General features: G+C 44.3%; 2 protein-coding genes across 2 annotated transcripts in view; both read left to right on the top strand.

Moving 5' to 3' along the window:
- The window catches only part of LOC119559847 (serine-rich adhesin for platelets), a 39,763-nt gene extending 28,678 nt beyond the window's left edge, over positions 1–11,085 (top strand). Inside the window, exons 3-8 of the mRNA XM_037872951.1 lie at positions 1,880–5,124; positions 7,871–8,542; positions 8,971–9,116; positions 9,178–9,315; positions 9,388–10,154; positions 10,219–11,085. Coding sequence (XP_037728879.1) covers positions 1,938–5,124; positions 7,871–8,542; positions 8,971–9,116; positions 9,178–9,315; positions 9,388–10,154; positions 10,219–10,630 — 5,322 coding nt within the window. The 5' untranslated portion in view covers positions 1,880–1,937 and the 3' untranslated portion in view covers positions 10,631–11,085. The remainder of the gene's footprint in view (positions 1–1,879; positions 5,125–7,870; positions 8,543–8,970; positions 9,117–9,177; positions 9,316–9,387; positions 10,155–10,218) is intronic.
- A 2,055-nt stretch (positions 11,086–13,140) lies between these two features.
- Positions 13,141–15,204, top strand: LOC119560052 (probable cytochrome P450 12a4, mitochondrial). The gene is given in 4 exon segments (XM_037873357.1): positions 13,141–13,239; positions 13,379–13,869; positions 13,933–14,380; positions 14,442–15,204. Coding segments are annotated over 4 exon segments (1,611 nt in total). The 5' UTR covers positions 13,141–13,167; the 3' UTR covers positions 15,042–15,204.
- The last annotated feature ends 539 nt before the right edge of the window (positions 15,205–15,743 follow it).

Below are 15,743 nucleotides of genomic sequence, written 5' to 3' on the forward strand. Positions count from 1 at the left end.
AGAGAGCCGAGATTTATGCATATTAACGTCAAGTCAAAATGCTGACCCAAAACTGCAGATCCAGTATACTATAGTGGCACTACCATCCGATGCAGAAATCAAGCGTGGCAGCAACAGAAGTCGAGCACGCCGGCAACATTTAACAATGGGTCAACTTTCCTTGGCGCTGGCTTTGATAAATGTTGGCCAAAACAAACAAAAACAGGCCAAAAGCTGTAGTGTTGTCATCTTCATTGTTGCCGCTGTGGGTGTTGTCGCCGCGACAGCAGCAATATCGCTAAAAACGCCAGCAGCACCAGCAACACTCTTCCAATTCGGCGCCTTTACTTCACTGATAAAAAAATTAGTAAATCCAATATTTTTAAAATTGATTTAAAGTTTATTTTTCTTTTTTTTCCATTGCAGTTTTTAATTTTTGAATATATGTAGATGTATTAAATGTAACAGTTATAGTTACTTTAGGGATTTTAAACTAAGATAGTACTATGCAAATCTATTTCAATAAACTAAGAAATTCATTTTATTTAATGATTCGCGCCTTAATTTAAGCCTATTCATTTGACTTTGACTTTTTAATGTTTTCTATTGAATATTGTGTTTTTGTATTTAAATGAAATATTTAGAGATCTATTTGTTTATGTTTTTATATTTATTTTATAATATATAGCTTATAATATATTAATTTATTTTACTTTTAATAACTCTTTAGTTTTTATAAGTGTACCTGTTTTGGCTCAGGTGACATACTTGCGTAGATGCTTACAGCCATAAGAAGAAGTTAATGGCTTAAAGACCTCAAAATCGTTACATTGTTAGCTGATGTGGTGTTGCTGGCAGTAGTGAGAAGTGGTTCAGAAGAAACGCCCGAAAATGGTTAAAGTCATTCTAGGCAGATCTTCCAGATAAAAAGTCATAATTCGTTGGCAAGTAATTTGATCTGCCAATGATATGACTGCGAGTATAATAAGAAGATATGACCATAAAGTGTCTGAAAAGCATTCACAAAATTAGTACGTCCACAAACTTTTGAGAATAAAAGTTGGCCATAAAAGTTCTCACAAATTACTCATTAAATTAGCCTAATAAAGTTCTAGGAAATTTCACAGAACCACAAATCATTCTCTCTTTGTACGGGAAATTATCAAAATGAGTGGTCAACTCCTTAGAAGGAAACCAGTTTGCCTTTGAATCATTTCTAGAAGCTCTGGCCAAATAAAGCCGTCAATTTAAAAGCTGTAAATGAGTTGTCTGTCTGTTTTATTTGTGTGGCATTTCCTAGGTTTTTGTTTTGTTTGACCCGCTAACATGTTGCACATGCAGTTTGGGCCGGGTTTAGAAAGTCATTTGCAAACAGGGGACCAAATAAACGGCAAACAGTAGCCAAGTTAACAACTGGCGGTTACCCAACAGCAATCGAATGTTTGTGATGTGACAATCAAAGTTAATTATGTGGTTGTCAGCCCATCTAGCCGTCCCTTACTATTTTTCCACATTTTCCCAACTACCCATCAAGGCTTTTCTGGCAATCCATGCAGTCAACTGCACAGCAGCCCCATCATCATCAGCAAAATTTCAATAATTCCATTATCAAGATGAAGATTGATTGATAAGCTGTTGCCTGGGCAAATGGCATCATGTGGCCACGATTTCGGGGGAAGGATGACCACATGGCTCAACTTGTCCACTCAATCAATATTGAGTCATGCGGCAGAAGTTCAGATTGCGTTGCAGGCGGCCAGTGAAAGTTAATTGTGAGCTTGCGCAATATTTTGCAAAGAAAGTTTAGGCTTACGAAGTGAACTAACTAACAACACCATCATCATCAGCAAACCATAACTCACGACCACTTATTTATTTTTCGTATTTTTTTCCTTTGCAGAATATGGCCTAAGGTTGTTCATCAGAGTGAGCAGTAAGCAAAAAGGAAATCCCTAGCGATGTCGTCCTCGATCTGTTCGCACTTTACCCAGAATGCCTGGAAGAAGGATTTGTGCTCGAATTGCTTCAAGTCCAAGGACGAGCACAAGGCAGCCGCTGCAGCAGCCGCCTCCAAAATGGGTGGCAGTCATAAGCCAGAGGTTAAAACGGATTACCCCAACAAGCACAAGACCCCCGCGAAGAGCATCATTAAGAAGGCTTTTGGCGTGAGACTGACCAGTTCCACCTCCACCTCAGGAAGTAGTGGCTCTGGAAAATCCTCAAGCTCAAAGGGCGGAAAGGTGTGCTTTCCCAAGCAGCTCCACGAGGTCATTGGCTATGGGGGAGAGTGGTCGGAAGACGATGATGACGATGACGATCACGATTTCATGAATCTTGGCAATGAGCACGATGACATGGCCATCACCGAGACAGATGACGAGGAGACGGTGGAGCTGAAGAGGATTACCAGGGCCAACACCGACTTCAATATGAACAATGGCAATCTCCTAGGCGATGCTGAGGAGAATATCAAGAAATCCTTTGCCGCCCTCAAACTGGGAGCCCCTCAGGTGGACAAGGAGGGCAAGAAGCAGACTTTGACCATCAATGTGATGCCTTTTGGCCAGCCCATTGGCAAAGCGGCGTCGCCATCGACCCCAGCAAAAAGTGCGCCGGCGGAAAGCAAAAGCACAGCAGTTGCAACACCGGCTGGGGCAACACCAGCAGCCAAAACCAAACCAGCCACCATAACCACAACAACAGCCATCAAAAGCAGTAGTACAACTATAGCTACGGGAACTGCCAGTGTTACCAAAAAGGTGACCACCACCCTAACGCCCACGCTAACCATGACCAAAAGCACAACGGGAACGGCCACCACATCAACATCAACAGGCACATCCTCTCGCGATGGAAAGGATAGTCCGCCCATAGAAAGAGCCATGGAGAAGTCTCTCCTAGACGAGATTTCCGAGACCTTGGAGCAGAAGCAGAAGCTTAGTGAGACAAGTGCGTCGGCCTCCTCTTCCGGCGGCAACACCATTTCAACTTCCTCCTCCACCAACACCAATAGCAAGATTAAATTCGAGCTGAGTGCGCTGAGTGATTCCCCGAAGCCATTTCTCGACCTTAAGAAGCCCATTGCGAGGAATGCACCCATCACCAGGGACCAGACCAAACCCAAGGTGAATGTGTGCCACAAATACTCGGATACGGACAGCAATTGCTCGGACACGGAGAATGGTGTATCCGCCTACTATGATGTGGTGGAGACCCAGTTGAGCTATGAGAATCTACCCGATGGCAAGTACTCCGAACAGGTGGGCGTGGCCACTGCCGCCCAGACGGAGAGTTCCGGTAACTCCCACTACTCCAGCTCTCAATACATCACGGATATGCTGTTGAGCTCGAAAACCCGGGCGGCCAGCTATAATCTCCACGAGGGCAACTTCATGACAAGCAAAATCACCTCCGACGGCCTAATTGTGACCAAGTGCAGCTCGGATGACGCCCTGGACTCCACGGGCAGCAGCTTTGACGGAAGTTCTGATGAGGAGAATGCCTACAATATGATCCGTAGTGAATCGGATTCTGGAATTGGTATTAGCCTGGGCAGCGAGTACAAGAACTTGGGTTTGGCCAAGGGAACGGCGATGGGTGGACAACTTCTCTCGGAGAAGAAGCTCAGTGCTAGCACCAATAACTCGGACTACGAGGATATACAGATTGGTGATCAGGCAGTGCCCAAGCCGGCTGTCAAGAGCAGGGAGCTCCATGGCGAACCCGATGGCAGTGCCGATCCGGATAATAGTCTCGAGCAGAAGCAAAAGCAATTGTCGTCACCAAAGGAGGTGGAACAACAGCTTCCTGCCCTGCCCAAGTCACCGCCACCACCCATGAAGATCGATGCCAGGCCCTCGTTTCTACATGGCCTCAAAAAGCCAGAACTGCCGGTGAAACCACTTGTCAATAGCCATCCCAACAATAATTCGAACACTAACAACCAACTGAAAAGCTTCCTGGGCAAACGGCAACCCAGCTGCGCCGAGCAGCAATTCATCAGCCAGCTGCAGTCGGCCATTTCCAAGTCCAGCGAGAGTCTACAGCTGGCCAAAGAGAATCTGGCCAATCTGGTAGCCTCCGACGAGGCCAAGCTGAAAAAGGGCAAAGCCCCGAATCCGCCGCCAGAGCCAAAGCTGAGCGCTCCGCCCACGCCGGAGCGAGATTACAGTCTGGTAGTTGAGTTCGAGCAGGCGGCGAAGGCGGCAGCAAAGCCAGCGGAGAAGGCCACGTCATCGGGTGAGACATCATCGTCCGCGTCATCACCGCCAGGAGAGAAACAGCCAGCAGCAACAGGTGCTGCCACAGCACCTGCAACTGCATCTATAACCAGCAACAGCAGTCTGTACACCAGGAAACCAGCTCTTCCGGCGGCGGCGGTGGCAGCTCCTGTCATCCGGGAGAAGGACAAGCGGGAACGGGCCGTGATCAATCCCAAGTTCCGGAGCCTCAACACCTTCGTGATGCAACGTGCCAATGCGGCCAAGCAGATGCAACTCCAGTCAGCCAGCTCCGTTTTGAGCCTAAAACAACCCATGACGCCAGAGCCAACACCACGGAATCAGCGTCATCTCTCCATGTCGGAGGAATGTCTGGCCGCCGCTGGCCTGGACAAGAAATCCCAATCCCCTTCAGCTTCACCGCCCCAAAAACAAAAGTCCAAGTTCTCCATTAAAAAGTTTTTGCGCATGGGAAGCAATGGAGGTAGCAACAAAACCGGGGAATCTCTGGGCAAGAAGGAAACCAGCATGTATACGGAAATATGTACAGGAACGGAAGAGGGCAGTCCCTCTGGGAAACCCCGATTGGTCATCATTCATCCCATTGACATTAATCCCACGGCCGTGGAGGTGGTGAAGGACATCACCAAGACCAGTGACTCCGTTTCGGCCCAAACGGTGGCTGTGGTTACGGCCAAGCCTCCTGCCCCGCCCCTTCGATCGAGCGCCAGTGAGGGGCAGCGCGCCCACGAGGCCAACAAGCCGGCACGCCCACCGCCGCCCAAGAGCGCCGAACTCCGGCGGAAGCAGAAGACCGAGCTGACCGCCACGCTTAGCGCCAGCAGCGTGGACTCCAGTGTCCTGACCCTGACATCCGGTACCGGATCCGTCAAGCTGAAGGCCGACAACGTCTACGCCAACTTGGGTGAGTTTCTCTATAAAAGAAGTGCTTAATCCAGGGTTATCTTTAAATCCAAACCAATTTCCAACTAATAGTCCATTTAAACTGAGTCGACCATTTAATAGATTGCCTTAGTGAGGATGTCAACGGTATCCAAAAATAGTAATACTAGAATATATTGAATAATAATGAGTACCAAAAACATAAGACTTAAAAATTCGAGAGTTTCATGTAACGTGTATCAATTGTTTTATGAAGGCTTTCAAAACTTGTTGTCTAGCTTAGCCCAAAAACTTATCTTTTTACATGAGAGCAAAGGTCCTATGTTAATAATAATAATTATATATCTGGTGATTGAGCTATTTGATAGGACCCCTTTCCTAAAAGGTTTAAAATATATTTTACATATAATAAAATATCAAGAACTGTGTTAATATGTATATATAAATTAATTAATGATGGACGTACATATATCTTTAAAGCCTATAAGGATAGTCTAGGGCTAGCGAATAGCTTTTTTAGCTATTCAGATATTATAAATAAATCTAGGTAACCATTTCTAAAAGCGCTTGAAAATAGTTTAGAACTAAATGAAACACCTTATGATTCAACAATTCTATGACCAATGCATATATGTAAAGCCACTAGAAAACAGGTTTCTATTGCCCAAAATATGACTAATAAGAAGGTTGTACAAGTTATAACCTTATAAATTATTTTAAAAGAAACATTGTAGTGCTCAGCCAATCTTCCATAGTATCTTCTACAAAATATTTTCTAAATGTAGAGCACATAAGCCTTGGATTCGCGCAAACTCGCGAGATTCCTGCATAATGAGTAAGCGGAATTCCGGCACTCATGATGGTAATTTCAATCTCGTTCCCATTGACCCGATTCCAACTCGAGTTGTGGGCCACAAAATCCCCTTTCTCCCGACTTTTGGCGATCGCATTCCAAAAGAAAGCGTAAGCAAATCACGTTCACTGACAGCGCCCAGAAATTGGGCGACCTTCAAAACAGCCAGCTCATGCATAGTATGTATATACTACTTATATAGTATATGTGGGTCTGAAGGGTCTTGGCCACTTCACCCACTTCTTTCTGCCAACTTGTTGACTCCAATTGCAGCCACAAACACGAAACAAGAACACGAATAAAATCACCGTAAATGGTAAAAGCTGGCAGCAGCAACTCCCCTGAAAGTAGAACCCAAAAACCAAACGCAGAACAAGTTACGCATTTTAATCAATATAACGGGCGCACAGAGCACACACCGAACACACCGAAGTACGGATACAGGTAGGCCACTTATGACCATATCCGCCGCATCCAAACGAGTGTGATGAGCCGGCTCAAACTGGGTTAAGTGGCCAAAGCCAGAGAGCAAAATAGTTTGCCAGATGAGCGGAGGAAAACTGAAACAGAAAAAAAAACAGAACAACAAAATCGAAATGAATATAAGCCAGGCCAACCCAATGAGGTAACCACATGTTGATGGTTAGCTGGAGCAAAGGAAGCAACCGCCTGGTGGAGAAACCGGCGGACCAGAGACCCATTTCTTTCGGCCTGACACTTTGCGGTCAACGCGAATGCGGCGAGAACTTGTTACACCTGCCGCTGCACCTGGCACCTGGTCATGAAAAAACGGCCAGATCCAGAGAGCCATTTGTTAGACATCTCGACTAGCCCCAGATCCAAGAGCAGAGCCACCACACTCAACCTGACCAGCCAACAGCACCATGCGAATTGTAATTTGGCACGAATTTGGGTCAAAATCGCAATTAGTACTCACAGGTTGTCTAACTACTTGGCCCCGGTGAAAAGCAGGAGGGGCAGGGAGGAACTGGTGGATTCTCCACAATTCTCGGGTGCCAGCTAACATTTGGCATCGCCCCATGAAGGCCAGGCAAATTTGAGGACAGCCTGGGAAATCTTATGAATAAATTACAATATGGCAGTGAAGAGCTTCTCTCTGTACCTCTTTAATTGGTACTTGAGCTGTTCACAATTTGGGAACATCTGAAGAGCAATAAAAATGAAACCAAAAATCTTTCAATATTTAAAGAAACTAATAGCACCAATGTGTATGTAAAAATGCTTACAAGTTCAAATTAATAAATGTACCTCATATCGCATGAAATATTCTTATGATCAAATATGTTTCACAGTTTATACTTAGTATCGATTAAGTAACCCATCAGAGAGTGTCTTAAATTAATATAATATTTTTCTAACGCAATAACATATACATATAACGCAAATTCTTTAGACAGATTATAATATGCTAGCATAAGTTTGCTTAAATATAATGAATACAACAACAATCGTATTTCTTTGCGGGCAGCTTGTGTGCGCACAAATCCAAACTACAGAAAGTATATATCGTAAGCATGTTAAAGCTGTGGTTTTACTGGCCTTAACTCGGCATTTATTCCTAAAATGATAGCGACAGTTTTATATATATAGATAAAGGCCTCTATAAAAATTAAATTCAATATTATATTATAATTGTATGATTGAATTTAAAGACAAAGACAGATAAGCACAGAACGTTCGTAATTTTTAACTTTCCTATTCAAAGTGTTTAAAAGCCATATGGTTGTAAGAAGTAAACTAGACAAATTTCACAATTCTATTGATCGATAAATGTTTTTTAAGGTTTTACTCATCCATTTAAGTCAACCATGAATTGCTAGCATTATTTAGCTAATTCACTAATTGCTTAAAGAGAACCCTTCACTTAACAACATCTGTTTTCCCTATTCCCCAGGGGAAATCCGCTCCTCCATCGCCCCACGGAAGCCGGAGCGCACGGCCAGTATGCGGGAGCGGGAGGCCCAGCTGGAACTGGTGCGCAAGCGCGGAGTCCTCACCGACACTATCTCCATTTGCTCGTCAAACGGTGACAATGTAGCCACGGATCAGGGCAAGACGATGGCCAAGACAAGTGCCAACACCATTGGCCAGGAGGCAGGGAAGTCCGTATCGGCTGCGAACAGTAGGACCAGCACCTTCGAGCGACAGCCGCAGAAGAAGAGCGAGCCGAAGATGTCCATCTCCAGCAAACTGGAGATCTTCGAGCAGCGATCCCTAGATGCAGCGGATGCTGCCCAACGGAGCAGCCTCAAGGATTCGGTGCGCAAGATCAACAGCACCATCGATAGCTATCTGAAGGACAAGCGCGACTACGAGAACATGTACGAGTTCGTCAAGATGGGTTCTCCGCCGCCACCAACGGCTAATGGCAATACCACGCCCACGCCCTCCACATCAACGCCTCCTCCTCCGCCCACGCGCAGTAACATTGACCTTTCCGTGGCGGGTCAGAGATTGACCCAGGCCACGAGACGCAATAACATCTACTCGGATACGGCCTCCATTGCCAGTTACACGCGCAGCGAGTACGGACCGGTGCGAAACTATGGATTGAATAACAGCTTGGGTAGGTTTTCTGGTCTTTCTTAAACTCCTTATGTCTTGATTGTACACATCAATCATATTTGTGGTCAAATGTGGGGCCGTTTTCTCAACGTCATGTTAAAGTTCAAGTTTGTAATCTATCAGAGAATGTTAAAATGAAGGTACATTTTTTGGGAAGACACATTCGGTTTCTCAATGTGATGTTTATTTTACAAACGATAAATCTTTAAGAGTTTGTTATCACACGATTAACCAAGAAATTCGTACTGTCAAACCTCAACAAAAGGAATATCAAATGAAATAACAATTTATTGAAAAACGTAATTTTTTGGAAACAGCAAATTAATTTATGGACATTACATTGAGAAATTGCTGATAGATCGAATATCTTTAGAGCTATTTTGTTCTTTACCCAAATTTATATAATAATGGATCTCCTACCTCTTTCAGCCAACATTCCACGCATCATCTCGGCCTCCTATGCAGGCAGTGAGGTGGGCGAGTTCGATATCTATGCTCCGTACAGCTACTACGGAAGCGAGGCGGGCGGCGATGTGGCCACGGACATCAACGACAGCGTCTGGGGCATGCCACAGGTGGGTTCTACTTAAATATAACTAATACAAATTCATAAGCTAACTTAAATAACTTTTACAGGCCAACAAGAACCGCAGCAAGGCCACGAATCGTTTGCGCATGCGCAAGGGACGCAGTGTCGTGCACAAGACCATCGAGGATAACTACACCGCCGTGGTGGTGGCCAATCACGAGGCCCTCGCCCAGGTGCTAGATCAGGTGGGGATTTGTGTTTATCCATATAGTTTCTTCTGATAACTAATACCTACTCTTGATCGTAATCCCATCCAGCTTCAGCAAACTCCAGTGGTGCCGACAGCACTGCGTCCTCTGGCCAATGCCATCAACTTGCGCTACGAGGACTTCACCATTCTGGAGGGAACCCAGGCCTTTGTGGTGGGCAAGAAGGCCTTCCATGCCGCCCTATGGAGCTCATCGCCGGTGACCTTGGCCCTGTCGGCGGACTGCAACCAACTGGCCGGAGTGGGTGGTGAACTGAGCCAGCTGACCGGCGGTGTGAGCGACGTGCTCAACCCGGTGACCGAATTCTGTGACCTGGTGCCCAGCTACCAATTGCCACTGATGCCCTCGACGGAGGTGACCCTGCTGCAGGCCACCATCTCAGTGCTGCCCAGGTTGCAGCTAGAGACCCTCCAATCGATCGGAGCAATACTCAAGGGCAAGTCGCAGGTTCTGGACAAGAGCAACTTCAACTTCCGCGGCTCCATTCCGAATCTCAGTGGGCTGAAGGATGGAAATGGATCGCTGGCTGGGAATCTGAGGAATGTGGTGTCGGTGCAGAATCTGAGTACCCTCAACGAGGAATCCTCGGCCACGTCGATGGGTGCTGATGATGGATCGGTCAATGCAAATGCCATGCCAGCATTCGATGATGTGATGACCCGGGAGGTGGCCTTCATCATGCTGCAGCTGGTCAACGGAATGAAGAACCTGCAGGCCAAGGCGATCGAAGAGACGCCGCTCAGTCTGTCCAATGTGGTGCTGTCCAAGGACATGGACAACAAGGATGCCCAGGCGCGGCTTTGTGTGCTGCAGGGGTGAGTGATTATAATCAATTAAAATAATACATCTTAGTTATAAACTTATGCCATCCGCCCGTAGAAACAACAATGACGACGACGAGCCCATGGGTACGCTGTGCAAGTGCGCCCACTCCGCCTTGGTCGACATGCTGCCCGCCACAAAGATCACCCCCATCCTGGCGGACATCCTGCAGCAGGAGCGAGCCGAATCCCTGTCCAAGGCGAAGGCCGTCCTGGAGTTTGTGCTCTGGGGTCCCTCGGATGTGGCGCTCACGGGCTCGGTCAAGGAACGGGAACTGGCACTGCAGCGATGGTTGGATCTGGAACGGGCCACAGTTCTCCATGGACTAGTGCGCACCCGGGTCGAGCTGACCGTCTACGACGAGTGTCATCTGATGTTCCTCGTCCGCTCCACGGCCAAGATGATGAATGATGCCGCGAAGATCGTGTGCAACTACCAGCAGACGAATGGATCTGCCAACCAGGACTAGTTCCAGTTAATCCGCTAGTTAACCCTGCTCAATGCTAAAGGAATTATCTTATAAATACTATACGAAACTGTCATAGACACTTAGTCCTTAGAGTCAACGAATGAAATCTTCTGAATCGCCCCATATAAACATACTATATATATTATCTATATTCTTTGCCCAGCGTGCCAAATTGTTTCGCGCGGAAATTGTCATGTAAAAATATGCTTATCGTATGCAAACTCGAACGATTTGTGCAACTTTAATTAATTTGTAAAATACTCTTAAGTCATTAATCTAAACGAATATTTATATTTCCCTATACGAGTACACGTAAATTTGCATACTTCATCAGATTGCAACTATTATACATATATGATATGCCAACAATTTGATTAGTAAGACAAAACTTTTTGGTGTTTGAACAAATACATATATATGGTAAACATAAATAAAATACTGTCTAAATAAAAAAATGGAGACCTGCGGTCGATTTTTTATTGTTTATGTGGAACGGTATCTTATTCCTACTTTAATCAGGTTATAATCCCCACACTTAACAAGTGATCTAAAGTTCAACTGGTCTGATGCAATAAAAAATAGTTGGCATGTAAAGTTTTGAAATTGTTTGTCAAGGCAAACAGCTACGCGAAATCTCTTTGTCTGCTGAATTTGAGTTTAATTCCCAGCTGATAAGATAAAGTGTTCGCCCAAATATCTCTCTTTAGCCTAACAATATTTTTGAACCTATGCCAATAAAAATGAACAATCCCATGAATGATGATACTGATTATTTTGATTCGCATAAATTTGGGTGTATTGTTTGGAATAGTATTTGCAGCCATATCTATTAAAACTTAATTGATTTTAAATAAAACAAGAAAGGAAGTTAACTTCGGCATGCCGAAGTTTGTATACCCTTGCAGGTATGATATTCCCAATGATAATATGTCAAAAAACACAGAAGCTATAATTTGTTTCATATTATTTTCCCACCAATTTTCCGATCGTTCCTATGGCAGCTATATGATATAGTCGTCCGATTTTGATAAAATTAAATTCGAAATTCAAAACTAATTAAAAAATGTTATTTCCGAGTAGGAGGTTATATGTTGAAAAACACCGAAGCTATAATTTGTTTCATATTATTTTTCCACCAATTTTCCGATCGTTCCTATGGCAGCTATATGATATAGTCGTTCGATTTTGATGAAAATTAATTCGAAATTCAGAATTAATTAAAAAATGTTATTTCCAAGCGTTGGAGGTTATATATTAAAAAACACCGAATCTATAATATGTTTCATATTATTTTCCCACCGATTATACGACCGTTCCTATGGCAGCTATATGATATAGTCGTCCGATTTCAATAAAATTTAATTCGAAACTCAAAACTAATTAAAAAATTGTATTTCCAAGCTTAGGAGGTTATAAGCTAAAAAACACCAAAGATATAATTTTTTAAAATTTTTTTTCCGATTATTCCTATGGGAACTATAAGATATAGTTGTCCGATCCGGCTGGTTCCGACTTATATACTACCTGCAAAAGATATAAGCCTTTTGGGAACGTTTCAGCCCGATAGCTTTAAAACTGAGAGACTAGTTTGTGTAGAAACGGACGGACAAACGGACAGACGGACAGACGGACATGGCTAGATCGATTCGTCTAGTCATGCTGATCAAGAATATATATACTTTATGGGGTCGGAAACGTCTCCTTCACTGCGTTGCAAACTTCTGACTGAAATCAATATACCCTCTGCAAGAGTATAACAAATTCTTATAAACCTTTTTATGTATTAATTGTTTATCAGCTTTCTTAATTTACACCCATTCGATTCAGCTAGATCTGCTGATATGATTCAGCGAAATATTTTAATCTATATCATGCCAAATAAAATACACATCTATCTTTTTTAATGACCAAATGCTTGCCCTATGTTTTCCTTAGCAATTTTCAAACACTCGCGAACCTGTTTGACTCTCCCTCTCTATCTTTCAGGGAATTGTTTTCGCCGAATTCAGCAATAAAGCTCGTAGGGCGTTAGAAAAATATAGAGCAAATAGAACAGAGACGGTTCGGGATGGCTCCAAGCCAAACCATTCGAAGAGATTCCTCGTGCCAATATGTTATCTCTGTTCGCCAAAAATTTCTTTGCCCGGTGGAAATACAAGAATAAGGAATTGATGGAAATTTTTGTCGCAACGCATCATGATTACGGAAAGGAACTTTATATAGCCGGAATGTTGGGAAGCTCTGCCTTTGTGATGACGCACAATACCAAGGATTTCGAGGTGATATTCCGGAATGAAGGTGTGTGGCCATTCCGGCCGGGCAGTGACTCGTTGCAATGTCATCGAACCGTATACAGAAAAGACTTTTTCGAGGGAGTTCAAGGGATAGTTCCCTCCCAGGGCAAGTAACTATGCTCTACAATACATGCTCTCTGTTTCTCGCTATCTCTCTGTTAGAATTATAAAGCTATTAGAACGTATACTCGGTTCTCAGTTCAATTTTGGCGGTGAACGGGAATAGTTCTAAGCATCGCAAAAATGCTGAAAGTGCGCAGTGGTGTATTATTAATTCAGTCTCAAAAAGCTGCTCTCTTGCTCAGCGCACAACAGGTATATGCATGTATTAAATATAAACAAATAGTCTATGAACTATCAGGACGTTTATCATGTTTCTATAATTGTAAGATAAGGGAGGAAAACAAACAAAGAATTCATATATGTAAACACAATATTACCTTACCATTTTTAGCGCTGGCAAACTAATGTTGCAACTGCTGAAGCTACAGAGGATTCGGAATGGCTGCAGGCCAAGCCATTTGATCAGGTCCCTCGCACCAATGTGATAGCATTGATGATGAAGACGTTCATGCCCGGTGGAAAGTACAAGAACATGGAACTATTGGACATGTTTGAGGCCATGCGACAGGACTACGGCGACATATATTTCATGCCAGGAATAATGGGTTACCCACCTCTTCTGAGCACACACAATCCCAAGGACTTCGAGGTGGTTTTCCGAAACGAGGGAGTGTGGCCCCATCGTCCTGGAGAGGATACACTGCGGTATCATCGTGAGGAGTATAGAAAATAGTTCTACCAGGGCGTTATGGGCATCCTTTCCTCTCAGGGGAAACCGTGGGGAGACTTCAGGACCGTTGTTAATCCCGTTCTCATGCAACCGAAGAATGTGCGACTGTATTACAATAAGATGTCGCAAGTCAACCAGGAGTTTGTGCAGCGGTAGGCAACTCTCATAAAATCTTTAATTTGTTATCTAATCTTATTAATAACTTTCCCTAAAAGTATAAAAGAATTGAGGAATCCCACCACTCTGGAGGCTCCGGAGGATTTTATAGACACCATCAAACGCTGGACCCTAGAATCCGTATCTATGGTGGCTCTGGATAAGCAGCTAGGATTACTCAAGGATTCGAAGAAGGACAGCGAAGCACTCAGACTTTTCCACTACCTGGATGAATTCTCTGTAGTATCTGCGGACCTTGAAATGAAGCTCTCGCCCTGGCGATATATTAAAACTCCCAAGTTAAAGCGATTGCTGAAAGCCCTCGATCGTATCCAGGAAGTCATTTTGGCCTTCGTCGACGAAGCTATAGATCGGTTGGATAAGGAGGCCAAGGCGGGTGTGGTGCGTCCGGAGAATGAGCAAAGTGTCCTCGAGAAACTGCTTAAAGTCAACAGAAGGGTGGCGACCGTTATGGCCATGGACATGCTGATGGCTGGAGTGGACACAGTGAGTAATTCATATAATGATCTGCATAAAATATAATAATATCATTGTAATTTCCATTAAGACATCGAGCACCTTTACGGCTCTCTTGCTGTGCCTTGCCAAGAATCCGGAGAAGCAGGCCAAGCTGCGGGAGGAGGTGATGAAGGTGCTGCCCAACAAGGACTCCGAGTTCACTGAGGCGTCTATGAAGAACATCCCCTATCTGCGAGCCTGCATTAAGGAGTCCCAGCGCGTTTACCCAGTGATTGTCGGAAATGCTCGAGTCCTTTCCAGAGACGCAGTTCTCAGTGGATACCAAGTGCCAGCTGGAACCTATGTGTCCATCGATCCTCTGAATGCCCTGACTAGAGATGAGTACTTCCCGCAAGCTTCAGAGTTCCTCCCAGAGCGTTGGCTACGAACCCCTAAGAATTCAGAGGCCAAGTGTCCGGCAAACGAGCTGAAGTCCACAAATCCTTTCGTGTTCCTCCCCTTCGGTTTTGGACCCCGCATGTGTGTAGGAAAACGCATAGTGGAAATGGAACTGGAGTTGGGAACAGCTCGACTCATTCGGAACTTCAACGTTGAATTCAACTATCCCACGGAGAATGCCTTCCGCTCTGCATTGATAAATCTACCGAATATTCCGCTTAAGTTCAAATTTACTGATTTGCCCAACTAATATATTGTTCTTTTCATTTAATTGGAGTAACAGATCTAAAAATTGACAAAGTGATTTTGTTGTGATACCTTTGGCATTCCATATTTATACCCGTTACTCGTAGAGTAAAAGGGTATACTAGATTCATCGGAAAGTATGTAACAGCTAGAAGGCAGAGTTTCCGACCCCATAAAGTAAATATATTCTTGATCAGAATCACTAGCCGGAGTCGGTCAAGCCATGTCCGTCTGTCCGTATAAGCGCTGAGATCTCGGAAACTATTAGAGCTAGGCTATTGGGATTTGGCATGCAGATTCCTGACCTTCTTGCGCAGCGAAAGTTTATTTCAGCAGGGTGCCACGCCCACTCTAACGCCCACAAACCGCCCAAAATTGTGGCTCCTACAGTTTTGATGCTAGAATAAAAATTTTAACTGAAATGTATTTTTCTCATTAATAACTATCGATTGACCCAAAAAAAGTTTGCCACGCCCACTTTAACCGCCCACAAACTTAAAAAAATGGTAAATATGAACGCCGATACCTTGGAAACCATTTGGGATTACAGATTTAGGTTCCGTAGCCTTGTACGCAGCGCAAGTTTGTTACGCGAATATGCCACGCCCACTCTAACGCCCACAAACCGCCCACAATTTTCATGCTAGATAAAATCTATGAATCTGTCTACCGCCCATATAACCATATGTTTAGGTCGCAGATAGGT

Source organism: Drosophila subpulchrella, unplaced genomic scaffold (genome assembly GCF_014743375.2).
Source record: "Drosophila subpulchrella strain 33 F10 #4 breed RU33 unplaced genomic scaffold, RU_Dsub_v1.1 Primary Assembly Seq354, whole genome shotgun sequence".
Lineage (NCBI taxonomy): Eukaryota > Metazoa > Arthropoda > Insecta > Diptera > Drosophilidae > Drosophila > Drosophila subpulchrella.